Source organism: Mustela erminea, chromosome 12 (assembly GCF_009829155.1).
Source record: "Mustela erminea isolate mMusErm1 chromosome 12, mMusErm1.Pri, whole genome shotgun sequence".
NCBI classification, from domain to species: domain Eukaryota; kingdom Metazoa; phylum Chordata; class Mammalia; order Carnivora; family Mustelidae; genus Mustela; species Mustela erminea.
This window is the reverse complement of record NC_045625.1, coordinates 10,480,124-10,507,512: the sequence shown is the minus strand read 5'-3', so window position 1 is coordinate 10,507,512 and position 27,389 is coordinate 10,480,124. Positions and strand designations below refer to the sequence as shown.

At 58.2% G+C, this 27,389-nt stretch overlaps 1 protein-coding gene across 2 annotated transcripts in view; it reads left to right on the top strand.

The window, feature by feature from the left end:
• The window catches only part of NEK6 (NIMA related kinase 6), a 79,988-nt gene that overhangs the window by 30,997 nt on the left and 21,602 nt on the right, over positions 1-27,389 (top strand). For both annotated transcript variants that reach the window (XM_032308760.1, XM_032308759.1), the window contains exons 2-6: positions 7,011-7,129; positions 16,805-16,945; positions 17,837-17,899; positions 22,747-22,857; positions 27,215-27,323. In XM_032308760.1, the coding sequence (XP_032164651.1) occupies positions 7,040-7,129; positions 16,805-16,945; positions 17,837-17,899; positions 22,747-22,857; positions 27,215-27,323 (514 nt within the window). In that variant the 5' untranslated portion in view covers positions 7,011-7,039. The remainder of the gene's footprint in view (positions 1-7,010; positions 7,130-16,804; positions 16,946-17,836; positions 17,900-22,746; positions 22,858-27,214; positions 27,324-27,389) is intronic.

Here is a 27,389-nt window from a genome sequence, read left to right as displayed (position 1 = left end):
GGAGCTGCAGATTGCGACGGGTGTATTAGGGACTGGGGGAGAGGGGAGCCTTCCTGCCATGGGCTGGAGGTTGGCTTAGCAAGCAGGAGATCAGCGGCCCCGGGTTCTGCAAGACCCTCCCTGTGAAGAGGCTGGTCATGGCCCCAGGTCTTAGAGAAGACAGGCTCCTGCAGGTCCTGAAGCTTAGACATCCAAGCAGCATGTTTGGCTTTGGGGGTGGGGAGCGAGGGGACCCAGGACCAGTCAGGAAACCAGACGCCGTCTGTGGCTTATCCCCTATGGCTCCCAGGCCCCCGTGACTCTGGCCCGAGATCTGGCTGCTTCCTGTCAAATGATGAATGGGTAACGTCTGCTTATCCCAAGACCAGAAGAGAAGTGGGGCTGGGGTAGCGGGAGGACACAGCAGCTGGAGCCAAACCTCTGGACTGGAATTCATTCATTCGTTCTCTCTTCCAAGGCAGTATGGACTAGGGGAGTCCGGCAGACTCGGTTCCAAGTGTTAGTCCTCCCCATGGCCTGCTGTGTGACCTGGGGCCCATCCCTAACCAGTCTGAACTTCTGTATCCTCTTCTACACCAGGTGGATCTTAGCGGCCCCCACCTAGCGTGCCCACGAGCAAATGAGGTATGCGCAGCACTTGGCGTGTGCCTGCTGAGTACACAGCATGTGCCGCGTTAGTTGGGGGGTGGGGGGCGCTGATGTCCTGCCCTCCCTGCCAACCCGTCTGCGTGTGCAGGATGTTCCTTCCGGCCCCAGGCCCTTGCACTCGGACATGAAGTCGGGTTTCTTTGGGGGCTCACAGCCTTGCTGGTCCAGGAAGCAAGTGTAAAGGGCAGCGTTCTCCGACACGTAGACTCTGGCAAGTCCCGTTTCTCCTCAAAGCCTCTTTCCTCTTCTGCAGAATGGGAGCGCCGGTTCCTCTGGGGCTGCCTGGGAGCCACTCTGATCTCTCAGCTCAGGGGAGGCGCTTCATGTGGGTGTTGTCTGAGGCCGAAGCTGGTCCTGCCTTGACCCCACCAGTGGCCGGGCTCCAGGAGCTGCAGTGTCTCCTTGCTGGGCCTCCGATCTCCACTCGCGAAGGGGCCCGCAGGGGTGTGTTGGGCCGGGCTGGCCTGTGGCACCCCTCCTCTCCGGCAGCAGGCACCTGTCCTAGGCTTCTGCCACCAGGGGCCTACTGGCCGAATGGAAATAACCCCCAGGTGCCCACACCTGGTGCCCGTGTTGGGTCACTCAGGGTCACTTACTCAGGGAGGAAAGAGGACTGTGGGGGGAGGTTGTGAAGTCACCGCACTAGTTTCCTGCTTTGGGAAAACAACCCGTGAAGCTGCTCACCACTCTGGAAGGGCTGAGAAGAGGAGAGGCCTTCCTCAGGGAAACTGGCCTGGGGTGCGGCGTCCAGGTGACGTGCCCGCCTCAGCTGACGCAGCGAGAATGTGGCCTTGTGGCCGCCGGGAGAAACCTGACCGCATGCAGATGTGAGCACATACGTTTAAGAAAAGGCAGGCAGGACACACTGTTTCCACCTCAGGGTCTGAGAACAAAGTGAAACGTGATCAAATACTTGACCCCACATGGTGTATGAATACATCACCACGAGACCCCCCCCCAACATACAGAGCCTCACATGCATAGACCCCCAAACCTGCCCTGAGCCTTCCTGGGGTCTCAAGTCGTCTTTTGTGGGGAGGGTAAGGGCCTCTGTGGGCCGCCAGCCTCCACGACCTGCATCATTTTCACAGTAGGGAAAGGAGGGACACGACGCCTCTAGATGAAGTTTCCAGAAATTGGGAGGCAACGGCCAGGTGACAGTCTATCCAGGGGACAGAAAGGCCCTTGGAGAAGCCTCCTCACCCAGCCCAGGAGGAAGCCCCTTCCGGGGATGCTTGAAGGAAACCCAAGACCCGTGTAAGTAGGAGCTCCAGCTGAAGGCCAGGCCGCGAGGAGAGGGTCATGGTGCTTTGCAAAGGTAGCCACAGTTCACATTAGCGATGGAGGCATTTGTTCCAGAGTGGTCCCAAAGAGGACATGCAGTGAGGCCGATGAAGCCTGACCTGGGGACCAACAGCCCCGACTGTCGCTCACCAGCTATGTGGCCCTAGGCAAGTCTCCACCATTCTCTGAGCCCCAGGCCCCACGTCTGCCGCTCGTCCGCTGCCCAGTGAGGGTTAGTGCAGACGAAAGAGTCTCCAAGGACATTCATGTGTGTCAGGCTCTGCTGGAGGGAGTTCTCATCTGTGAACACATTCGGTCCTCTCGATCGTCAGAGGAACATCTCACTTTCCAGAAGAGGAAACTGAGTCACTGCATAGCAAAATGAAGCCCGGCCAGGATTTGAGCCAGGGCACTGGGGCTCCTCGGCAGACCTTGCTGAACCCTTGGGCGCATCCTGATTTGGTTCCTGGGCCCCTGGGGGACACGCGCATGTGGGGAGCCCGGGCTGGGAACTGCACTAGGCGTTCATGGTGCTGCCTCCAAAATGCAGGGCTGTGGTTCCCCACGGAAGAAAGGTCCTCAGTGCGGCCTGTGCCTGGGTCTCACATTCCATGCATTTTTGGCCCCTGACTTGAGCTTGGCAGCCTGGACCTCATTGTTCTATGACTTGGCAGGAGCTGCCTGGCCCAGGCTGCCAGCGCCCTGGGCTGCCCGGGGAGGCATGTGTGTGCTGAAGGGCTTTCCCCACGCTCCGTGGCTCGGCACTCTGAATCTCTGCCTTGGTCTTTCTGCGTCCACACCCCCTAAGAAAAAGTTTGGGGCAGGAATCTCCAGCAAAGGGGTTGGGCTTCCACTGGGGTACAGACAGAATGCCGTCTCTGCAAATGTAGCACCCGAGAGAGCAAGAGGCAGGGGTATCTTGGACCCAGGAGGGGCTTTGGAGTCACTGAGAGCAAATCTCGCCTGTGTAGCTCACTGGCCTCACTACATGGAGCTTCCTCTCTCTGAGCCTGTTTCCTCATCTATAAAATGGGTCTACCAAGAGCCCCAGGATGCATGGGAAAGGTCTGGCCCACCGGAAGTGTTCAGAGAGCCTTCATTGCCTTCCTGCCAAACATCCCCCCTTCCCTTCCTGCCTCGCTCCCTGCCACCCCACCCTGCCTGTCTTCCCCCACCTCCTCTCCACCCTTCCTCTCCCTTCCTCCTTCCCCTTTGCAGTGTCCCTCTCTGACACTCGGAGACTGTGACTTGCAGAATCCTCCTTGGCCACTTCTTTCCTGGAACAGTAACTTAACCAGAGCTCCAGGGCGTTGGCAGAAAAGGTACCATGGACAGCAGAGCTGCGTCATCGTGATGCTGTCCCAGAGGGCTCGGACCCAGGGGCTCATGTCCCTGAGGCCCCTGTGATGGGAAATGGCCCCTTGTGGCCCTCCAGCCTTGGGACTGCCCCTGCCCACTCAGCTCGGGCCCTATTTTTGAGGAAAGGGGCTTGTTCGGTGGGGAGATGACGTCGGAAGTTCTCCACCTTGTGTGTAAGGAAAGGAAGCGGATTGTCACTGGGAGCTTGGGAGCAGGGCAGCGTGGTGGTTTCGGACAAAGACGCCACCAGGGCTCTGAGTCGTGGCTCCACTGCCACGGATCTGGGCAGATCTCTTAACCTCCCTGTGCCTCCGTTTTCCGTTCTGTAAAATGGGACAATAATAGACCCTATCCCGTGAGAGACAGGGTCTCTTAAATGAGAGGGGCTAAGAGGTAAAGTGTGCAGAGCAAGGCCTCGCATGATCAGGGCACACATCTGTTGACTCATCATTATTGTTGCTGGTATTTCTGATGAGACCAGGGACCCCTCGGCCGTGCTCTTGGAGCCCTGTGTGAGGCCTGGGTGGGCTCCTGAGTGTGCAGTCTGCAGCCTCCGGGTGCAGCTGTTGGGAGGGTGCCGCTAATAACCACATGGGGCAAGTGGAGATGACCTTGGCAGACACCTGCTAAGCCTCTGCCCAGTATGACTTGCCCAGTCTCCCAGCTGGTGAGGGCCAGGGCCAAGAAGCAGACGCAGGCCCAGGCCCACTGGCCCCCAGAGGCTGAGTGGGGTTAGATGCGGGTGGGGGGAGACGTAGAGACGCACGCTGTGGTTCGTAATCCACACGAGTCTGTGGGCCGGTGGGTGGGCTCCTGTGTGGGCCTGGTCACTGGGCGGCTTTGACACTTGCAGAGATAAAGACAGAACCTTCTTGCTGAAGACAGTTCTTCTCCAACCTCTCCCTGGAGGTCTCCCTAAGGGCAGAGGACGGTGAACATGTCACCCCGAGGGGTCTGGGGGGTGCAGCCCGCAGAGCCTGCAGGAGTCTAGGGTTTTATCTTAAAATGCATGCGCATTTTACATTCTCTTCCCTGTGAATCCGTTTATCACGCACACATCCCCCCGGACCCCCCACCCCACCACGAGTAACAGCACTGCCTCCGGAAGCTGCTCGTGTTTGCGTGTTTATCCTGGGGCTTTTCCTCCAGGGCCTCACTGTGTCCCCCTGCGGGTGTGCGCTCCGCGGTGAGAGCGCAGGCACAGATGGTGGCGAGACACCGAGGGGGCCGTGGTCCCATCTGCATTTCAGGAAGCCTCGGTGGCCCTCACAGAGGAGGGCTTGGTGAGCAAGGCATGGGCGCCGGGAGGCCCAGGGGCCCGGGTGGGAGGTGAGTCCCACACTGGGACAGAGTCAGGGGAATGGGTGGGTGGGGGGTGGCGAGAGGCCTCCAAAGTACAGACACACCCCCACAGCATCCTTCTCCTGCCCTGGATCCAGGACAAGAGATAAAAGAGAGCAAGAAATCTGTCCATAAAATGCCATGTCTGTGGGTTGAACCTGGCTCAGGGCTGGCAGCTTCACAACCAGGTGACAGCACGGGCCACGCCTGGCTGGACACAACCCTCGCCCCGCACGCACTCCCCACTGCCGAGGGCTCCCCTGTGAGCCCGAGTCTGCTAGCCTTGCTTTCTTCCATCTCCTGTGTGCTCCAGAGTAGCTTTACCCCAAAGGAGCTGCCTGTGTTCGGCGTGTGAGGGAGGAGTCGGCCTGTCCTGAGGGCACCGAGGAAGAGTGGGCACTGGACCCCAGAAGGCCTAGAGAGGCTTGGGGAACCTTCGAGGGCAGAGCTAGGGAGACAGAACTGGAGTCCAGCTCAGTGGGACATCCTTTGATGAGGCATCACAGACATCCCTGAGCCTGGGCGGGCTGGATGCCACCCACGGCAGCCGGAGAAGGAAAGGAGAGATTCCTCTCCCGCCGCCAGGACGCCCGTGTTCACGAGGGTGCGCCTTGACTTGGGAGGTCTGTGCAGCAGAGCTTGCCGAACGGACGGCTCTCAGCCTGGGGCTTGGCTGCTGGGTGTAGATGGAGAGAGGCAGAGTCCGGGAGAAAGTGCTGTCTTCGGTTGGATCTCCAGACGCAGGAGAAAGTGCTGCCTTCGGTTGGTTCTCCAGATGCAGGCCTTGCGAGTGAGCAAACCATGAGGGAGTGGGAGAAGCCGACGAGCTGGGGTGTGATCTCGGACCAAACCCGCGGCCTCCACCCAGGGCCTGGAGTGTGAGTCACGCCTCCCACTGTCTGAGTGTCCTGACCCAGCCAAGGGCACTTTCACACTGGACCCCTTGGTCATTGATTAATAGTTGTCCCAGGAGCTGCCAGTTCCTAGGGACTCGGGCTCTCCGGAGGGTATAGACAAAGCTGCTCCAACAGCCTGGGCCAGTCCTGAGGGGCTCTGTTTGGGGCGTGTGGAGTCTGTGGGGCAGCCAGGGGTGGGGGGGGTCTGGCAGAAGCAGCAACAGCCAGATTCGGGGGCCCCTTACCCATGCCTACTCTACAACAGGGACCTCCTGGGCATTGGCCTCTTTTATTCTCCGCAGCCCTGTGGGAGCCCCGGCCTGGCCCTGGACCCAGGAGCTGCTGCAGAAACGCCTATGGCTACAGGACAGGCTTTCCTCCCAAGGAGGAGGGCTTTTCCCCTTGCGTCCTGGAGGGTTGCATGCAGTGGCCAGGTGCCGGCTCTCACCTCCAGCTGTACAGTGCTTCTCTGTGCCTCAGCCTTGGGCCCTGCCCCAGAGGCAGCGCTCTGCCAGGGAGGCTGGCATTGGGAGTGATTCTTAGATGACATTTCGCTCAGGCCCGGGCACATAGTGGTCGCTCAGTCAGCTGGGGTTACCGTGGCAACCGGCAGCTAGCAACCTTGACTCTCCTAGGGGCCTTTGACATGGCAGCCCAAACCCTGGAGGTACAGGGGACTGCTCCCTTGTGCAGAGGGCTCTGCACCTGCCCAGAGGTTTATGCCTATGAGGGGGAACCCATGGCCTTGGCCTTCCCTGCACTTGGAGCACCAGGGCCCAGCAAGGATGGAGATGTTGGGTCCTTCCTGCAGCTGCAACACAGTCTGACTCAGCGTCTCTCTCCTGGCCACCCAGGCGGGCAACCTGGGTTTTTGTGGGGGTGGTCATGGGGGCAGGGCTTTGTAACTGCCCCCAGGAGACAGGGAGGACAATAATGGGAAAGAACAAGACTTTGGTGGGAAACCTGGGTGGCTCAATCGCTTAGGCGTCTGCCTTCAGCTCAGGTCATGATCCCAGGGTTCTGGGATGGAGCCCCACATCGGGCTCCTTGCTCAGTGGGGAGCCTGCTTCTCCCTTTCCTCCTTGCTTGTGCTCTCTCTCATTATCTCTTTCTCTCTCAAATAAATAAGTGAATAAAATCTTTAAAGAAAAAAAAAAAGTAAGAACCAGGCTGTGGAGCCTAGTACTTGTGGAGTTGAATGGGCACCTCCTTTGCTGGCCAGGTTGGGGCAGAGGGGATGCCTTTAGACTTTGCCCTGCACAGAGCCTGTTTCCCCTCCCCGCAGTGGGGACAACCCTCGCAACCTTGTCAGACGGGGTACTGGAGGGAAGGTGTGTCACGTGGGCTCTTGAGTCCCAGCCCTGCACTCCAGGCCCCCCGCCAGAACATGGGGTGAACGGACGCACCTCCCCCAGCCCAGGGCCATCAAGGAGAGAAGGTGAATAGACATGTGTCTAAGAAAGCCCACGTTTTCTTTTGCAGCCCCGTGCGCCGTGAGGCTGGCATGCAGGATGGCCGGACAGCCCAGCCACATGCCCCCTGGAGGGAGCCCGAACAACCTCTGCCACAGCCCAGGGCCTGCCCATGCCCCGGACCCACAGGTGAGCCCTTTGCCTTTGTCTGCAGAGCGCTGGGGCCTCGACAGGGAGCTCGGGTCCCTGACTACCCCACCCAGACGGAGTCATTTCTGGAATGTTTCCAAGGGTGGGAGTGCAGCTCAGTACCAACCTGGTCAGCCCTGATACCACTCAGCAGCACTCAGAGACGCCTTCTCTGGGCCGGACTCCAGGATTTCCCTGTGAATGGAACAACTGTGTCTCAGCGGGATCAGGGCTGCTTAGAAAGGCCAGGAGAGAGGAGAGAGTGAGGGGCTCTGGGGAACAGGCAGCCCGTGCGTGGGGTCAGAAAGTGCTTCCTCACTCTCAGCTGAAGTCAGCTTCCCTTTTTGGTTTTAGCTCTGTCCTGGCCCTCTTCAGCCCTCTTCGTCTAGAACCAACAGAGCCTCAGGGCACTGGTTTCTTTACACCTGCCTCACGCTCTGCAGATCCTCAGAGAGCCAGGCCGCCTCCCGCAGCTTTTCCGAAGGTGGCTTCTGGGTTCCCCAGCTCATGCATCCTTTGCGGGTTTTGAATGTGCTATTTCCTGGGTCTGGAGGGCCTCTCCCCGCTCCTCCTCCAGGCCTTGGTCCAAATGCTGCAGCTTCTAGGGAGCCTTCCTGTTCTCTCCCATTCCCTCCCCTGTGCGTGCGGCCCAGGAACTGGGCTCTGGCCACAGCATCCCACTGGGGAACTGGTTCCTGTTCCTAAATGGGAGTCTGGGGCGAGGCTATCCCCAACCCGTCATCCCAGGCCAGGCCCAGAGGAGCCCCTCGATGCCGGCTGAGTTCATGAACAGCAGATACATGTGGCTGTGTGTGGGGAAGAAGCAGGTCTGCTCTTAGAAGGCACACAGCCTCATGGGAGAGAAAGGGAGGAAACAGGGCAGAAGAAACTCAGGGACCCTTGGAGCTCCAGAAAGCACATGATCCTACCCAGATGGCCAGAGAGGCCGCCTTGAGGAATTGGGACGCAGAGGTCTGGTGGGGGCAGGCAGGCCAGGTCAGACAGGGCCCGGTGCTGTGGGTCCCTGGGGACAGCCTGGGATGATGAAAAGTCATGTCTAGGGTTGGCTTTTTCCCCAAAGCTAGGAGACCCAAATCAGGGGGAAACTTTGAGACAGCTACCTTTTTGAGTCCCAGAAGGCTCGTCGCAACCTCTAAGTACTCCTTCCTGTTGGAGGACGTCAGGTGGACTGCTGTTTGACCCACTTGGCCAGGGCTGCCATGTGCAGTTGTGCGGGTGTGCACTGCACAAAAGCGCCTGGTCAAGGAGGCAGCTGAGTCTGAGATCCTTCTCCTACACCTGAGTTTTCATCAACCCATGTTCCCTGTGTAGGGCTCCATCAGCCCAAAAGAAGGAACAATTTTATAGATTCACACAGGGGTGAGACATGTGAACTAGTAGACTAGTGTGTGTGTATGCACGCACGCATGTGTCTGTGTGCACATGCACACCCCCGCCCCCGACACACACACAGTGTCCTAGGGCATCTGCCCTGTTGGTGCTTTCCACTCCCATTACTGGATGGGACACAGGCCCATTTCCCAGGTGGAATTTGGGGAGGTAGATCCCAGAAAGCCCAAAGGCCCGTGGATGCTGCTGGTGCCGAGTCCACCAGGACAGCTCACTGATGCTGGGGCCAGTGCGGCCTCCTCGGGTAATGTAGCAATTTGTCATATTAAGTCATTCACTAACAATTGAGTCCCCCTTGATTAATCTCCCAGAATTAGCCAGTTGCATTTTGAGCAATTAGGGTTAATTACAGCCTCATTTGGCAGAGGAGAGAGCCCCGTAATTATTTCGCAAACAAGGCAAGGCGGTGGCGGGCGGCGACGTCCGGGCGTCTGGTTGCACATGTTGGAGTGGGTAATGACACAGTTAAGTGGAATTAGACACGATTCCCGTCGTTGGGCAGCGGCCGTCAGCAAAGGAGCCCTGCGTCCCACCAGCATCAGGCCGGGGTTGCCAAACCGGGGTGCGCAGCCGTGTAGACACCAGCATGGCCTGGGGCGGGGCAAGAAGGGAATGAGGCCAGACAGCCGCTTCCTCTCTCCTCTGCTCATGAAGTGCAGGTATTTAAACACTGTCTGGGGAGACATCGTGGCCCCAATCTTGCCTGTTTCGGGACATAGAAACACCTCAGATTGACAGCAGAGGCATTTTCCTTGAAGGCAGGAGGCGCTGCTGTTTCCCTGAAATCATCTTAGAAAAAGGAGCTGGGGCCCTCCGATAGCGAGAGTACTGCACTCGGTCCAGACCAGGTGGGGCTCGGGTCCCAACTCCAGCCCTCACCAGCCAGGCCACAGCTGGTAAATGAGTTGAGCCTCCGTTTCCTCATCTGTGAAATGGGGCTATGAAGACACTAAGTGAGATGGACTACTCTAAACCCCCAGCATGGCGTCGGACGTCGTGGGTGTTAAGGAAATGTGTGCCACTCATTTCATTCTTCTCTTTGAGCTTTCATTTTCATGTTCGTGGCTCAGGAGCCCAGAGCTGAAATGCCCACAGTGTAGAAGGGACCACTTAGCAACCACTCAAACTGGTTCTGTTAAGTTTCTGTGCCCAAGGCTGGTGGTTTATCATTTCTGGGAGTTTTCTAGCTGTGAGAGCCGTCCGCTTATTAAAACACGTTTGCTGAACCCGGTGGAGTCACAAGTGAAATTACTGAGGTTTCAAATGAGTGAATGAGGGCGTGCATGTAATTGAGAGGAAGAGCTCTAATGCCGGATGCTCTAGGACTTTACCACTCCGGTGCAGAGCGTTTTTCATCAGGAATGAAACAGAGCTGACCGACTAAGAGTCATGTGAATTTGCAAGAAGGGAAAAGGTGCTCTTGTCTGAGAATGGCCTGGTTAATGTGTCTTCCATCTGGAAAGTCTTTGCAAAGCTGCGTGGGGCGTGCCAAGTTCAGTTATATTGGGCCCTGTTCAGAGAAAGAGGAATGCGCCTTACTTCTCAGGATGGGACGGCCGCTTCTGGATCTGAATCGCACAGGCCAAAACCTTTATGAGAATCTTCCCCAAGCAGTGTTGGCAATTAGGTAAGATTTAACGACCACATATTAACAGCTGTTAAAATCCAAGACGTGTTTGCTGACGTGTTGTAAATTCAGCAAATGCTTGTCTCGTTTCTTGCCTCCTTCCTGCCCGACCCAGAAGTGGGGCCTCGTGCAAGGGGCAGGGTCCCACAGAGGGATGGGCGGACGCTGAGGGAGCCCAGAGGGTGGGGTGGGGCAGGGAAGGTTCTAGAGAGAGGACAGGTGGGCTGGCGATGATTTGGGGCAGGACAGGGAGAGGTGGCTGTCCCGGGAAGAGGAAGGAGCCAGGCCTAAAGGTGCAGGACCAGTCAGGTTAGGCAAGTGTTTAAATACCAGTGCTGGGATGGGGAATGGCTGGTCTGTATGAAAGGCTGCGTCATTTGGAATTGAGTCTATAGTGAATGAGGGGCGAGCCCGTTAGTGGGTTCGGGTGGACAAGGGAGCTCGAATTTTAGAAAGATCACTGGTTGCAGGCACTCATGGCACAAGTGGGATGAAAATAGGAGATGAGGAGGCCGCTGCCTTCTGCCAGGTGAGATGATTCCATGGTCTTAAATGGCTGGATATTCGGAGAGAAGATTCCAGAGACTTGCAGGATGAAACCAAGTGCTCTTGGTAGCTGAAGGGATGAGGGAGAGCTGAGTCAAGGATGGACCCAGGTTTCTGGCTGATGCTAGTCACTGGGGCCAGACGCAGATTCTCTTAGGTATGTGTAAGCTCAGCTTTCTCTGAGCTCAGCCAGCGGGAACTGTCCTGAGGGACCCGCTGCGCTGAGGTGATGCTAGGCTTTGTTATCAGATGACTCCCATGTTTTGGGCACCTTGCATGCTATTCCCATGTGCTGATGGCCCTGGGAGCTGAGTGAGACCTCCAGGCTAGGGTGGTCATGGCGGTGGTTGTCCCAATAGCATGAAACCTGGCTCTTCCTCGTCCCATCCTCCCACTGGCCAGGAACCAGGCCTTATTCAGAACCCGCTAGGGCAGGGGAGGTAACCGAGATAAATACCGGGTACGTTTTGGTCCTGAGGGGCAGAGCCAGGGGTCTCCTCGTCCCATGGACCCACGGCATCCCTTCCCGACCCCAGGTCTGCAAGCCGGAAGATGAGCTTTGGGTTTGAAATTAACCAGATTGTGGAGAGCTGAGTGGGGTCAGCCTCGTAAAGAACCTGACAATATGGACTCTGTGTAAACCCTGCCCTTCTTTTGTGTTACACAGACTTAAAACCCATCACCGTATACACATATACCGAATCCATTAGAACTCCCTATACACAGTGTCAGATGTCTTTAAAGGTGAAATTCGTTTACAGGAAATGTCATTCTGATGAAGTATGCTTTTTAAAATCACAGAAACAGTTGCCTTAAAATTAATGATGCATTGCAAATATCAGAAAAAAAAGACCCATTCAGTGTAAAGATGATTAAAATTCAGGTCAGAAGTCTGACTTAGTCAGGCTAAATTTTTTAATGAGATTTCAGGAAATTAATTGGGCGAATGCATTTTTATTCTTTTAACATGTGATTTTATGCTCCTGGTTTTTTTTTTTTTTTTTTTTTTTTAAGGGATTTGTCGATGGCTGAGGCTTATTGTGGTTCAAATATTTTAAACTCAAATTAGCATGGGGTGGGAGGTGTTTGTGGCCTAATTTGATCTGACTTGGAGAAGAGAGCCTGGGTTTCTCTGAGCTTTCCAGAGTGGTTCACTGCCCCCCCCCACACACCCATTTCCAGCCTTGATGCACCCTGGGGTCGGGGGCGGTGGGACTGGGGATAGAGGTGACCTAGGGACCTTGGTCCTCTCCTGGACTCCTGGTTCTGCCAAGCCTCCTGTGGTCCAGGGAGTTGCTCCCCGAGGCTCCTCTTCTCTCTGAGATGGCATTTCCCTGCCCAGGGCAGTGCAGACCCCCTCCTTCTGCCCATTGTGGTCAGCTTCCCTCCCACCTCCCCCCAGCCTCTCTACCCACCTGCCCCTCCTCTGGGGGAGACCTGAGGGGCTCCCACACTGGAGAAGGCAGGTGAGGAGTCAGAAATGGCTTCTGCCAGCATTTTCCCTGCGAGTGTCCCACAGCATAGCCCTAGACAGGGAGGTGAGGCGAGCCTGTTGTGTAGCACAGTCCCTCGGCAAACAGTCCTGGGTGTGACCCGTGCAGGGGACAGTGATGTCAGAAGGCTGCAGGGACACAGGCACCTCCCTGCTTTACTGCAGTCAGGTGACGGTGGATCAGGGACCTCTCTGAGCCTCAGCTTCCTCATCTGTGAAATGGGGCCGTGAAGACTGAGTGAGATGGGCTACTCTGAAACCCCAGCTTGGCGTCTGATGTCATGGCTGTCACCCATCTTGTTCTTAGATCTCCAAATTCATTTTAGTTTTCACAGCTGAAGAGCCCAGAGCTGGCAGTAGCCCCAGCACAGACCCTCAAAGGGATTGGGATGGCGGTACAGCCCCTAAGAGCTCCCTGCCTCGGCTCGTCCCCAGCCCCTGGGAGGCAGGTGCAGTAGCCCCAGTCCTCGCTCTGCAGACAGAGCAACGGCGATACCCCTAATGACAGTAACAGCCACATAGCGTCTCCCCGGTGCCTTCACTCAGTAACCTGCTTACCCACCCCCCGCAGCCCTTGGAAAGGGAGCACGTTATCACCTGTACATTGTACATGGGAGGAAACTGAGGCTCAGAGTGCTTGTGCGCAGCCCCGAGCCAGCGCTTGGCAGATCTGGGGTTTGAACCCAGGCCTCCCTCTGCTCCCCAGTGTCAGTGTCTCCGCTGAGGGAGCCAGAGTGGCAGTCACCTGTCTGCCAGGCTGTGCCCCCACCCCGGGCTCATTTCCCCAGGAGCCAGCACGGGGCTGCAGACGGAACGGGGGCCCGTGCAGACAGCGAGAAGAGCAGTTTTCAGAAAGGCGATTGGGATTACCACCCTCAAGCCAGCGTAGTGCGAGCCGCTCGGGGCCCCCAGCTCAGTGCTTCCCAGACCGTTGGCACCAACCTCAGGTCCCGGAATCCTCAGAGAAACCCCGGGGCCGAGATCACTGATGTTCCCCTGATGTCGCGCATGGACTCACTCCACTACATGAGCCAGAGCAGAGCTCGCTGAGCGCTGAGCGGGGAGTGGAGGAAGCCCTTGGAGGTGGCAGTGGGGAGAGGCCTGGTCTTATGGACCAAGAACTCCCTTCACCTTCTCCTCTTGCCCTCACAGCCCCTGAGTTACGTCATAGTCTGGGCCCTACTGCTCAGGCACTGCGCCGTGCCCTGTGCTGCCCCTGCCTGAACAGAGGGCGGGGAGGGGGGGACGGAACCCCACCTGTGAGCCTCACCCCTGTGACCATGCTGGTGCCCCCGAGCCTGCCAACACTGTCCCCCTGCCACGGGGTGCTGCCTGCATGGGAGGAACCTGCCCCCTGCCCCAGCTTTGCGGGTCATTCCTCTAATTAGGTCGAATGGGTTGTGACAGGAAATGCAAATCTGGGTCATTGCATATGCAGATGTCGACTGGAGTCTGGGGATGCCTGGATGCCGGCTGGGATGTCCCCTGTCCTCTTGGGGAGTCTCCTGGGGCAGCAGCAGTGGGGTCTATTGGGGAGTCCAGGTCTCAGCTCCCCACGGACCAGCCGTGTGATGGCGCCTCTGTTCCCTTCTCTATGACATGGGATGAAGGTGCCTTGCCTTACCAGGGTGTGAGGCGGTTTCAGTCACAAAACCTGTGGGAGCAGCTGGTGTGGAACTGCCGCGTGGTAGGTGCCCAATGCCCCACGGGCGTCCTGGCAGCTTCGAGGGCAAGTGTGATCCCTCTGGGTGTGAGGAAGTTGCCTCCTTCCGAGGTGGTGGGACTTCGGCCGCACTTGGAAGGGCCAGGGGCTGCATCCCAAAGGCCCACGGCCCACGGCCCACGGCACACTGGGCTGCTTGGAGCACATTCCTTTGTGTCATTGGACAAACAGGCCCCGAGCTCTTGCTTTGGGCAGGTCACACACCTGCGCTCAGGGGACACGGAGGGGATGAAGACAGGGGTGCATTTTTGGAGAGGCCTGTGTTTGGGAGGGCAGAGGCTGAGGTTCCTGGAAGAGAGAAGCCAACTGAGTCAGGAAGCCTAGTCCTGGCTAGTCCTGGGATCGTGAAGGAAATGCAGAGGACGAATCAGAGTTGGGAGGTCACCTGGTAGAGCTCAGTGGGAGAGACTGCAGAGTCCCCAGTCCAGGGTCAGATCCCGCCCATGACTCATTGTGAGGTCTGGAGCCGGTCCCTGCCTCCCCACAAGCCTCAGTTTCCTGAAGTATGGGGATAGTGGTGATGCCTACTTACGGGGTCATGGGCAGTGTTCTGCACAGTGCACGGCACGCAGTAAGTGCTCAATAAATGCTCACTCTTCTTAAATGGGTGCTTAGTGTACAGGTGGGTTAATTGCTCTTATTTAGGAACTTAGCTGACAGATGCTGGCGTGTGCTGGATAAGAATGTGGTCTTTCTCCTCCACCAGCCCCCCTCCCCCACTGCTCAGCCCCCAGTAGGGAACGGCTTCAAATCCTTCACCAGGGGAGGTAATTAGGCCTCAAGACTTCAGAGTCAAAGTTGGCCCAACACTTACCTTGCTAAGGGAAGGAGACAGCGGGCTTCGAGGCTCAGACTTCCATCATTCACTTCTGGCAGGGGGCAGTGGGGGGATCTTCCTTGGCAGAGCTGGGTCTGAGCAGGTTCAGAAAGGCCAAGAGTGGGAGTGAGGAGTAACTGCTCAGGGGCCTTCTCTCCTGCTCCAGCCCCGGCTGGTTGGTCATAAGGACCACTGAGCACCTACTGTGTGTGTATGTGTGTATGTGGTTGGGGGGGGGGGCGCTCAGCGATCTCACGTGGTCCTTACAGCGACCCTGTGAGACAGACATGCTTCCACACTTCTGCCTTGCAGACAGGAAACTGGGGCAGAGTGGGATGGCTTGGGTCACTGCCCAAGATCACCAGCCAGGGACCCAGGAAATACGCATAAGGAAATATACATAAGGATGTTTATTGCACCGTTATTTATAGTGACCACAGACTGGAAACAAGCTTACTGGAGAGCATATAGAGTATTGTACAGTTATTTAAATCCCCGTCATTTGACAATATCCATCAGTTACTGAGAGAGGGAAGAGCCGGTCTTAGAGTAACGTGTTCTCATGATTCTGGGTGTTTAAAAAGTGCGCTATCTCGGGGCACCTGGGTGGCTCAGTGGGTTAAATCCTCTGCTTTTGGCTCAGGTCATGATCCCAGGGTCCTGGGATCGAGTTCCGCATCAGGCTCTCTGCTCAGCAGGGAGCCCGCTTCCTCCTCTCTCTCTGCCTGCCTCTCTGCCTACTTGTGATCTCTGTCAAATAATTAAATCTTAAAAAAAAAAAAAAAAAACAACACCTGAACATTGGTGTAGTAAAGACAAAGAAGGAAAAATGGAAGTTGATTAAGAACAGACGTCCTGAACAGGATGCCAGTCACACAGGGCTCCCCAGGCTCCTGCCAGGGCTTCTTTGTCTAAGAGGTTGGGATTCTAGAACGCAGCCCAATAAAATACCCGATCTTCCACCCCCGTGGGTGTTTCCAGCCCCAGTCTGGAAGAGGCCTTTTCAGATCAGAAAATGCAGACCTGTACCTTCCTGCCTCGGTGGGGCTCTCGGTGTTTCTCGTCCCACCCCCACATCCCCAAATGAACTCCGCAGATGTTTCTGTAGCCCTTCTACATGCGAGACCCTGTCCTCGCACTGCTCCCAGCCCAGAGGGTCCCCAGCGGCAGTGACCTCCGCCCCAGAGTGGGGAGTGGGGGCTGTAGCGGGAAGGGGGGGCAGAACCGAGCCGCGGCCCCTCCCTCCCCACCGCCAGGGTTCCAGGGCCTGAGTTTGCCCCCCTTTCTCTCCTTCTTCCCAGAGCATGTCCCACGTGTGTTGTGGGAATGGGGAGGGGGTCCCTCGCCCAGCATCTCGATCCCAGGGCAGGTCCGACTGCTCCGTGGTCGGTCTCAGCCCGGGCCCCTGGCAGGTTGGCACGAAGCGTCCGGATTCTTCCTGTCGCCGTAAAGGGGGTTGTTTCTCCATACAAGGGCTCAGAACGGTAAAGCTGCCGACGGAAGCCGGTTTTCTCAAGGCGAGACGGGAGCAGTCAGCCCAGGAGGGGGAAGTTGCCACATCTGACAGTGACTTGCAGGGGCAGGGTCGGGGACTACACGTGGAAGGCCATGGGGCCAGGGAGACCCAGCAGGGCCTCCCCGTCGCTGTGTGACCTTGACAGATCACTTCCTTCACCCCTTAATTGCCCCTGTTCTGCTTGCTGGCTCCGACCCGGGCACCAGGGATTCAGGAGTGAACAAGGTGGGCAAGGCCCTGGCCCCAGGGGCTCACCTTTCTGGGAGCAGGAGATGGGAACACGCAGTCTAATGAACGATCAGGTAATGAGGGCTGGTGGAAACCCGCAGCCTCAGGGTCTTGTCTGCAGAGTGGGGGTGTCATGGCGTGGACAGCCCCCGGGGGGGCGATAAAGTCTCTGGCAGCGACACTGGCAGTCACAGTCCTTCCTTCACCTTGGAGGAGCTAGGGGGGTCGCCAGGTTCTGTAGGGGGCCCCGCTGCCAAGGTCCCGGCCCCTCACTGCAGCCTGGTGGTCGCTGATGGCCTCTGTCCCTCTCCTCCAGAGGCACCCAAACACCCTGTCTTTTCGCTGCTCGCTGGCCGACTTCCAGATCGAGAAGAAGATAGGCCGAGGACAGTTCAGTGAGGTGTACAAGGCCACCTGCCTGCTGGACAGGAAGACGGTGGCTCTGAAGAAGGTGCAGGTGAGCCATCTCCCTCGTGGGGTCAAAGCCCGGTCACAGGAGCCAGCTTCTGTGTCTAAACTTTTTGGCCCTGGGCCAGTTGCTGCCCCTTCTCGCCCCCTTCCCCTGCAATCAGGACCCTACTCCGTGGGCCATGGGAAGGATTAGGTGGGCTACTGCTGCTGAAAGCTCCCTGCAAGCCATAAAGGGAAAGGGAAATGAGCATACATTGAGCGCCACTGTATAATGGGCCATGACTTGAGAACGGCCTGCCAGGTCACTCCATTTTTCAGATCAGGAAAGCTGCAGAGGCCTGAGTATCGATCTCACCGGGCCCACAGAGCGAGCTGATGGGGAGCTCAGACTTCAACCCGCACCTGCTCACCTAAGCCCCACACTTGCTGCTCGCCTCTGGGCTTGAGAGCCTTTTCTGGCTTCTGTAGGAACGGGGCTTGAGCACGTGAAGCCAGGAGGCATCTCACTGAGGGCCACTGGGTTTGGCCCCAGAAGGAGCTTTAAACCTTCCCGCAGAGCTTCCCTGACACCTCACTTTGCTCATTTGTCCTTTAAGAATAGGATTAACAGCCTGGGCCACAAAGGAGGCCCGGGAGAGAGAAGGTGACTCAGACACTGCCCCGCTGCTCCGGCTGGGGAGCCTGGCGGCAGACCCACGCGATGGTTTCCTTGCTGGTCTGCAGACTGCCAACCACATGGGGCTCCAGGCCACTGGAGGTGAGACGGGCCCCTCTGCTGGGAAAAGACTCGTTGGTCTTCCTAGGAGGGGCTCGTCTGGCTCTTTGTCCTGATTTTTTGTGCCAAGATGGGTTTGGGGAGTTCCAGTCCTCGTGGCTCCCAGTGGGGGCTCTGGGAGCTGGGTGTTAACCAGTCTTTCTCTTTTTCCTCTGGCTCAAGATATTCGAGATGATGGACGCCAAAGCCAGGCAGGACTGTGTCAAGGAGATTGGCCTCCTGAAGGTAAGCACTCTGGGGTGAGCAGGAGACCCTCACTTCCTTGTGGTGGCCTGGTCCCCAGACCGGGCCACCTCATGGTCACCACAGGCCAGGGCCTCTTAGGTTCCGAGACAACAGCCTTTTCAGCCCAGGTGGCTTTCTCATGGCTGGGTGAGTGGAGGCCCCACCTCACCTCTCTGCCCAGCCCTCGTGGCGCCCCCGACTCACTGTCCTCGCCCATGTTGGTTGTGCTTATGGACGGCAGCGCACAGTACCGAAGGCCTTCCCCCTCGGGGCACCGAGTCACTGCCACCCAGCAGAACTCCCCCCGGGGACTCAGTGAGGCTGGCCTGGAATGGTGGAGAGGCCGCAAAACCAGATGTGTGGCCCAGGGTTCCTGGTGCCTGAGGGACCTGGGTTGTCACCTTGCTGGGCTCTTCCCAGGCCTCCCCAAAGAGGAGGCAGGGTGTCCACGTGGGAGTGGCTTGCAGGAAGGACACACGTGCCAGGGCACCTTGGGGTGGGGGATGGTGATCTTTCCTTCCCTCCCCCGCTGGCCTCCTCACTGGTCTCCCCAGTGTCAGAGACAGCAGAACTTTCTGGACTAGACTCAGCCCCTGCCTAGGGCTGCTCCCTCCTGGAGATCCCTCCCTGTTCCCCAGGCTTAGGCATCTACCTGGGGTCTCAGAGGTGATGGTGGAGGAGGAATGGGATGGGTTTCAGAGGCCCAGGAGCCCGAGTTCAAATCCTGATGTCTTCATTTACAAGCCCTGTGACCCTAAGCAAGTGACGGAGCCTCCAGGAGTGTCCGTTTGCCCGTCTGCTCAGCAGTGAGAGTATCTGCCGTGTGGAATATGGGCAGTTAGAGAAGATTAAATAGTGTCTGAAGAGGGCCCAGCGCAGTGGAGCACCCAGCAGGCGCGCACTTGGCGTTGGCCCTTTCTGCGCGGCGGAGGGCTGGGCCACAGACACGGACACCCTCCCGCGGGTTCTAGACAACCCATTTGCACTGGTGGGTCTGCCCTGGGCTCTCAGGCCCCATCCCTTCCCTCAGCGACTCCCAGGCAGTGGGGAGCAGCCCAGCAGCCCAGCCGCGTGACTATGGGGGTGAGGCTGGCTACCCTTGGGCCCAGGGAGTGCGGGAGAAGCCCTGCGGAGCTCAGGGCCCCGTCCCAGAATCTGGAAGCCGACAGGAGCCTGCTGCCGGGGTCCTGGCTATGAGCAACTGATGGGACCAGGCTCTGGTGGCCTTGGATGCCACATCCAAGAGGTGGGACTCGAATGTGGGAACAACAGCAGAGCCCTGAAGAGGCTGCGAGCAGCAGTTATGGGGCCCCCTGGGACTCACGAGCCCTCCCTGGGACAGACCCCGGCCACGAGGAGTCACGGGGAGGCTTATCAGGAGGCGTCGTCAACTCCGGCTATCCCAGGTCCAAAAAGTCCCTTCAAATAACGTGGTTTAAATTTTATGTGACAGTCAACTTTGGGCCCCGGGTGTGATCTCAGGACTCTGATTCCCCAGCGCTGGGGGCTGGCTGTCCCGGTCACCCATACTCTCTCCCTTCTTGTGGCCAAGAACGCACGTGTGCCATTCACAGCAAGGAAGGATCTGCGTGTGCGCACATAGTCCCCGGTCCCCGGGCTCCAGTGAAGGGAGCCAGGCTTGGTGTGACCTGGGGGGCTCTGTCCCTTCTTGGGCTGCCGTGTGGTCACGCGCCACTGACCGTGGCTCGAGAGGTCGGCACGCCCCTCCATCGCTAGCTGTGTGACTGCTATTGATGCTCAGGGCCTCCGCTTCCTCATCCGTAGAAGGGTGCCATGATACCTGTCCTGTCCTCCGCTGTCGGGGTTCGTGAGAAGCTGGGCTGGAAGAGCTTGGTGTCACATCTGGCGTGTGGCAGGAGCTTGGTCACAGGCAGCCCAGGTCCTCACAGTTACAACATCTGCTGCTCGACACCAGTGCTTTCCCGGCTCCCCAGCCTACCCACGGGAAGTCAACAGGACGTTCCCCGGGTACGAGGTGTTTCCTGCAAAACAAAGGGAAACACAGTTCTCAGAGGGGCTGTGAGGCGACACTGTTTGCTTCATTCATGCCAGGACCAAACCCCAAAACCTCCAAGTGCAGAGGCTGGCAGACGTGGGCCAGGGCGGTGGGCCCTGTTGGAAGACGAGCACAGATCATGCGTCACACAGAGGGTTGTGGCAGCCCCGAGTGTTGGACACAGGGGGACGGAGCCAGCAGGGGGACACATTCTAGACAGCCCGCTGTAGCACGTCCCAGAGGGGCCGCAGGTGGGACAGAGATTCGAAAAGGAAAGCTGTGCCCGTTATTGTCACCTCTGCCTTCCTGCCCTCCCTCTCCACCACCACCACCACCCCCCGGCCAGCATCCAGCCTTCGGCAGCTGCCACCACCGCCAGGCCTGGCCTAGGGCCTCAGGGGCAGCTCCACCTTGTGGAGCTGTGGGTTGTGAGGAAAGGGATGGGTGTGGATCGTGGCGACACAGGGGAGCGAGAGGGTGGCCAATGCTGCCAGGAGAAACTGCACTGGAGATGGATCTAGAACCCAGATACCTGAAGCCAGAGCGGCTGCCCCTCCCCCACCCACAAACCCCAGAACCCAAGCCGTCCGCACCTTTGGAGCACTTATATTTTGGCCCAAGCCTGTCCACTTTAAGACACACCTGAGGGGCCTCGGTGAAGCATCTGACTGTTGGTTTCAGCTCAGGTGGAGATCTCAGGATTGGGAGATTGACCCCTGCATCAGGCTCTGTACTTAGTGTGGAGCCTGCTGGAGAGTCTCTCTCCCTCTGTCCTTCCTGCTTGTGTGTGTGTGTACAGGCACTGTCTCTCACTCAAACAAATCTTTAACACTGGGGCTCACCAACGGACTACAGACTGAGAAGGGGGCTCTAGGTGGACAGTGGTCTGTGGTGACCAGACCAGGCTCTGGGCCCACCTTGGTCCCAGAGTCAACCCCTCCCCTCCAGCCTCAGGGATTTCCCCCAGCTGACCTCTGGGGTACCTTTTTGCCCCAGTCTTTGCCTTTGTGCCCAGCTGGGTATTTGAGGAAGGCTTTGCCTTACCTCTCCTCCTCAGCATTGCCGTACGAGCAGGGAGAGAGGCCTCCCCATCTTTTTCCCAGGAGCCAACATCTGGAGAGAACAGTCCCTTTGACTGAAGCTTTAATTCCCACCCAAACCCCCTCCAGTTTTTCTAAGTCATCTGCGGAACAGTGATGCCCGACCTGCTGATGACCTTGGAGGGTCTCTGGGTGTGCGGTGTCCCAGGGAAGTGATGAGGTGAGGCCCAGGAGGGGGCAGTGACAGAGCGGGGGTGGGGGTGGGGGGACTAGTGTTCACCACCACAACAACAGCAAAGCGACCAACTTTGCGAAGTGCCACATTCCATTCACTTTGATATTTTGTTGTAAATGAAAAATATATCTGGAATGCGATGTGTTCTGAGGGCAGCTGGTGTGATGGGCAGTGTTAGCTCCGGGGAGACCTCAAGACAACATCTGGGTAAGATGATTTTTTGACAAAGGCACCAAAACAACTCAATGGACAAAAGAAAGACTTGCAGTCCCCGGTGCTGGGAAAACTGAACGTCCAGATGGACAGAAGTGAGCCTGGACCCCTACCTCACATCGTACATAAAAATGTATTTGAAATGCATCATAGACCCAAATGTAGAAGCTGGAACTAGAATTAGAATGTTTGCAGGGCAGCCCAGCAGGACAGCCGATCGAGATGGGCAGGAGCTGGCTGCGGGGGCGGGAGGAGCCAGTGCGTCCACACCCGGGTCAGGGGCTGACCCAGAGCAGGGGCCTGAGGACTCCAGCAGGCAGAGTAGAGCTCAAGGAGACACATGGCCTGCGACAGAGGCCATCTGACTGAGGTGTGCCTGCCATCCAGAGCAGGCTTGAATAAGGGGGGAGAAGAATAGGTAGGGGACGGCATAGCCACATAATCTCTCCCAACGTCCCCCTCATTTTAGAATCCAAAGGCGGGCATAGGTCCACACAGCATAAACACACGTCCCCCTCACTCAACTTCCAGACCTCTAGAAAATGTGTGCTAAGGTGGCCTCTGCTTGTCAGCTGATGGGTGCCCCCGTGGACTTGGCCGACCCGGCTCTGGCAGAATGTTCGAGTCCCCCCTGTTTTCCCAGACCCTGGAATCGTTTTGGTGGAAACCGTCAGCTTACATTATAAGCAGTTGCCAGGGTCTGTCCCCTCTTGGCCAGGCGGGGACTGGCTTCCAGCCAGTGGGGTGCTGTCCCATCTGGCAAACACGCGCGCACCACGGTGGTTGGGCCAGAGGCTGGGCTTCGGCGCAGAGCTAAGCACTCAGGGCAGCTTTCGTGCCAGGAATGGTTGGGGTTTTTCCAGATTTCACAAGGGTGTGTCAAGTGGAGGGTGGGAAGGAGGAAGGTAGATGGACACACTGGGGAGCACCAGCTGTAGGCCTGCTGAGCCCAGCGCTAGAGCAAGGGGAAGAGGGTCAGGGCCCTAACCTTGAAGGTCGTGGGGGGCGAGGAGGAAGAGGTGCAGGACCCTGTCCAGGAGTGTCCGTGGCGTCTCAGCACAGGAGTCTCCAAGTTAAACATTGCAGGGGTCTCAGCCCATCCAGTCCTTACCACTGCCCTTCAGCGCATTGTGCCCGTTATACAGATGAGGACACTGAGACTCAGAGATGCAGAAGGGCTTTCCCAGGATGGCCCAGATCTCCCTGACTCCCAGGCGACACTGTTCTCTGCAGCAAAGCCAGGGCTGGCTAACAAGGGCCTGCTGGGAGCCAGCACGGGGCAGGCGCGGGGCTGAACTGGCCCTCACTGGTTCTGCCTCCCCATCTTTCTCTCTTTGGACAGCAACTGAACCATCCCAACATCATCAAGTACTTGGACTCGTTTATTGAGGACAATGAGCTGAACATTGTACTAGAGCTGGCCGACGCGGGGGACCTCTCGCAGATGATCAAGGTAAGCGTGCCTGGCAGGCCGGCCAGCTGTGGGCTGGGTGTGCAAGGACCCACGGAGCCCAGGGTCAGGCAGCCACCCAGCCTGGCGAGTGCCCCCTTGAGCTCCAGCCCCAAGGACAGAAAGCAGTTCTCTGGCGTCCCACAGCCTGTCACTTCTGCCTCATAGAAGGAACGGGGCCAGAACCCTGTGTTAGGACAGAAGCCCAGCTCACAGAATCTGGGGAAGTGTGTTGTGCATCCAACCTCCCAAAGGAAAAACTGAGCCCAGAAATGCTATGAGACTCACCCAAGGATGCCCAGTCATGTGGGGGACAGAGCCATGTCTGTGTGGCCCAGCTCTGTTTCCCAGCCTGTGACCCTCCAGACACCAGCAGCTGAGTGATTACCCTGGGGCCCCTCCAGCGCTTGAGGGACACCCTCATTCCCCTGTCATGGCCAAGGCCAGGGGTCTCGGAGAGGCTGAGTGACTTGCCGGGTCTGGCTCTTGCTCTGCCTCCCATGGCAGCCCCCGCAGTGCTCTGACCCCAGCGCCCCTCCTCCTGGGGCCCAGGACCAGGCCCACTGTGAGTCTGGACTTGGGAACCATCCTAGTCCCATCGACGGAGCACCCAATCTGAGCCACAGCCATGCCGAGCACACATTTCACTCACGGAGTGCACACTGCCCTCAGATAGCCAAGCTCAGAAAGTTTTAGCTCCCTGCCTGAGGCTGCACAGCCTCGGTGTGGGCCCCCAAGCTCAAGAGCCTGCTCCCTGCTGGCTTGGCCAGCCTGCATGCCGGCGCTGCCGGCCCCCCCATCAGCCTCCCGCTGCTCCCGAGCACGGCCAGCGACGCCGGCGCCCCCACCTCGCTCCCAGCAACACTTGCAAACGGGGCCAGACGTGGATTCTCCGTCTTTCCCACCAGGCGCAGGGGATTCTGAGCAATTGCTCCGCGCTTGCTCTTCTGAAATTTGGCTCCCAGGAATTGGGGCGTCGTTGGGAAGCGGCATTACTTGAGCTGTTATCACCTGCTTTTATATTTTCGTTGACATATTAATGTGTTTGCAGGGATGTTAATCTCCGCACGGATCCCTGGTGGGAACAGATGTGCTCTATCATGTCTCAGTTCCTCCTCCCCGCCCACCCCCACTGCCATTCTCCTTCATGTCGTTCTGCCGAACACGCACGCACCCTGCGCACGCTGTGTGCCAGCCCCCGTGCTGAGACCGCGGCGTGGGTGCTGCCCGCAGGGGGCTCACCTTCTAACAGGAGGGCAGACCCATAGATGGACAGTCACCAGCCGGTGTGAGTGAGCCAAGTTCAGGGCCTTATGGGAGCCCAGGAAGGCTTCCTGGAGGAGGTGACACCTGACCTGAGACCTGCAAGAAGAGCAGTGGTCTAGTGGCAGAACAGCTTGTGCAAGAGCCCAGGGGCACAAACAGTCTAGGGTCCACAAAGCTCTGGGTGAGGTGGAGGCAGGAGTTGAGAGGGAGGCGAGGTAGTCAAGCCACCCAGGGCCTCACCGTCCAGCCCCAGGATTCGAGACCTTGCCTCAAGGTCAGCAGGGAGCTTCCTAGGACTCACAGTGGGGAGTAGACATGGTCAGCGTTGTGTTCTAGAAGAAAGGCTAGATGTTCAGCAGAGGAGGGATGGGGGGTGGGGACGGAGGTAGTGGACAGGGGATGGAGAGGAGACAGAGGAAGGGCCCTGGAGTGCGGCCCATGGCGAGGCTGCTCCCCACTAAGGCGCCCACAGACCCCGGACTCCTTGCAGCCTCTCAGTCCACAGGGTGGGGACTGGGGTCAAACGGTGGGGGGGTAGGAGTGACAGCAAATCAAACCTCTTGCCCACAAAGCTCTGCTTCCCTCTCTGTCCTGGGGTTGCGCTGGAGACGCATTCTGGGGACTGTGGGAGCCAACGGGGCTGAGTGTAGGCTCGTTCCGGGGAAAAGAGAGGAGGGAGACATATGGGTGTCCCACACCTTGCAGTGCCCCCTTGCCAGCTTTCCTCCCCTTCTGTGCACTTCTCTGGCCTCCTTGGCCCAAGGTTCAAGTCAGCTGCTCCCCCATGGGGCTTCTGGGGCCGCATTCTGGCTTCTTGGCCCCCTCTCAGGAGCCCTCTTTTCCTGGCACGGGGCCTCCTAGCTCACGGTCATGGGGCCCTTGCCCCTTCCTGCCTCCTCCTCCCTCTGCTGCAGCTCCAGGCCCCTTACCTGTAGGGCCTGGCTGGGTGCTGCCCCCAGCAAGCGGGAGAGCAGGGCCGGGCAGGAGAGAGACCCTCGGTCTGGAGTCAGACACAGCTGCTCAACCCTCCTCCCTTGGGCTGGTCCCTATGCCTCAGTCTCCCCATCTGTAATATACCCAGTGCAATGCCTGGGGCTTGGGCCATTTCCCTGGCCTTTCTAACTCTCTGGCTGCCTCTGGGCTTGAGGGGGAAATCAGGCCGTGCGAGGGCTGTGGACTGCCGCCGCACCACGGTCGCCTCACTGGGCTTGCCGGGAGGCTGCTGACCAGGAGACCCTGCGTCCCAGGGGCTCTGCTGCCTCAGGCCGAGCAGTGCCACCACTACCACGGTGCCAGCGTTATTTATGATGGACAGTGAAGCTGAGAGTTGCCGCCACCCCAACACCCACCAGAGACTCTGCGCCTTCCCGCTAAATGTCACACGGCACTTACAGGACGTGACATTTAGAAAATCACCATTCACAGCTGAGTTTCAAAGCTGTAATGAGGATTAACCAACATCACAGCGTAAATAACACTGCAGCCCAGCCCACCACGGAAGCCTGGGGTGGCCTGAGGGGGATTGGGGTCCCGTGCTAGCAGTCTGGGCTATAGCCTCACTCATCCGTGAGGTCCCCCTCCCAGAATGGAGCCTCAAGAGAGCCTCCGGGGCTTTCCTGCCAGACCACGGTCTTCCAGCTAGCACGATCCCGTTGTTAGAGTGTCTGGATCTAGTCCCAGCTCTGGCACTCCAGCCAGGTGACGTCAGACGAGTTCCTGAACCTCTCTGAGCTCAGTTGCTCATCTGATGGTTACTGGTATCATTCAAAGTTAATGTTCGAGTTAAAGTTAAGAGCTTGGCCTTTGGGGCACCTGGGTGGCTCAGTGGGTTAAGTTTCTGCCTTCGGCTCCGGTTGTGATCTCAGGGTTCCAGGATTGAGCCCCGCATTAGGCTTTCTGCTCAGCGGAGAGCCTGCTTCCCCCTCTCTCTCTGTCTGCCTCTCTGCCTCTTGTGATATCTCTCTCTCTCTCTCTCTCTGTCAAATAAATAAATAAATAATCTTTAAAAAAATAAAAATAAAGAAGAGCTTGGCCTTTGTAGGCTGAAGGCCCAGGCTGATCTGTGACTGCCCTTATTAGCCCCTGAGCGGCCCTTAGTTTCCTCATCTGTAAAATGGGAGCCATCACCCTGCTGAGGGCCCAGCACGGAGGGTGCACGAGGCAGGTGCTAGGGAGATGTTACCCCAGCTCCTGTGTTCCACGCCGCACTCCCTTCCCCCAGCCAGGCGTGTGTCCCAGGTCGCAGAGCAGCTCCAGGACCGGTGGGCCTATGGCTTCGCCGCTGGCTGCTTTGGAAATGATGGTTGTTCTGAGGCCAAAAGCCTCTGGACAGCAACCTGGTCCTCAGGTTCCTGGTGTGCACGCGTCATTGTCCCCGCCGCTCTCACGCACAGGAGACTCCCCAGAGGGACGTGGACGACGACCTGTTCTCCATTCGCTCCTTCCAGGGCATGTGGTTACTTAAAGTGCCCTCAGGGCAGCTTGGGTGGTTTGGGGCTTTGGTTTGCTTTTCTGGAGCATTAAATACGTTTCTTGAGGCAGTGAGGTCGGTTCGTGGCCTGTCAAAACTGGGGGGTCCGTTGGAGAATGTCAAGCTATGTCCTCGCGGCCCCCGCTGCCTTGGTGAACCATGGCACGCCCCGAGATCTGCTGGGGCGGCTGGGACTTCCCCACCGAGCCTTGGGTGCCCACCGTCTGGGCCAGGCTGGGGCTTGGGGCCGAGACCGCCCTTGCCCGACCCCTGCTGCAGGGAGCTCCCCAGCGGGCTGTGGGAAGAGAAGGGCGTGCGTCTAGAAAATGCCTGCACAGGCCTGACTGTGAGTGGCCTTCAGGGTGCGGTCAGCACAGCCGTCTAGGACACACACACACTCTGGGCCTGGGCTGCCCCAGCCTCAGGGAGGTCAATGCAGGGCCGAGGGCTGGCGGGGGACCGTGAATGGCACTGCTGGGGACACAGCCCCCTTCATCCCAGACTTACTGTGGGTTCAGCAGCCTGCCTGCCTAGCCCGTGCCGGGTGCTGGCTGCCCTTGGGGACAGGACAGAGGCCCTGCCCTGTGGCCCGTCACCAGACCTGTAACCGCTCGCTCCCCGCAGTACTTTAAGAAGCAGAAGCGGCTCATCCCCGAGCGGACGGTGTGGAAATACTTCGCCCAGCTGTGCAGCGCCGTGGAACACATGCATTCCCGCCGTGTGATGCACCGAGGTACATGCAGGGCCCTCCCTGAGCCGTAGGCCCTGAGCGGGGGGAGGTGGGCGGGGGGAGGCCAGG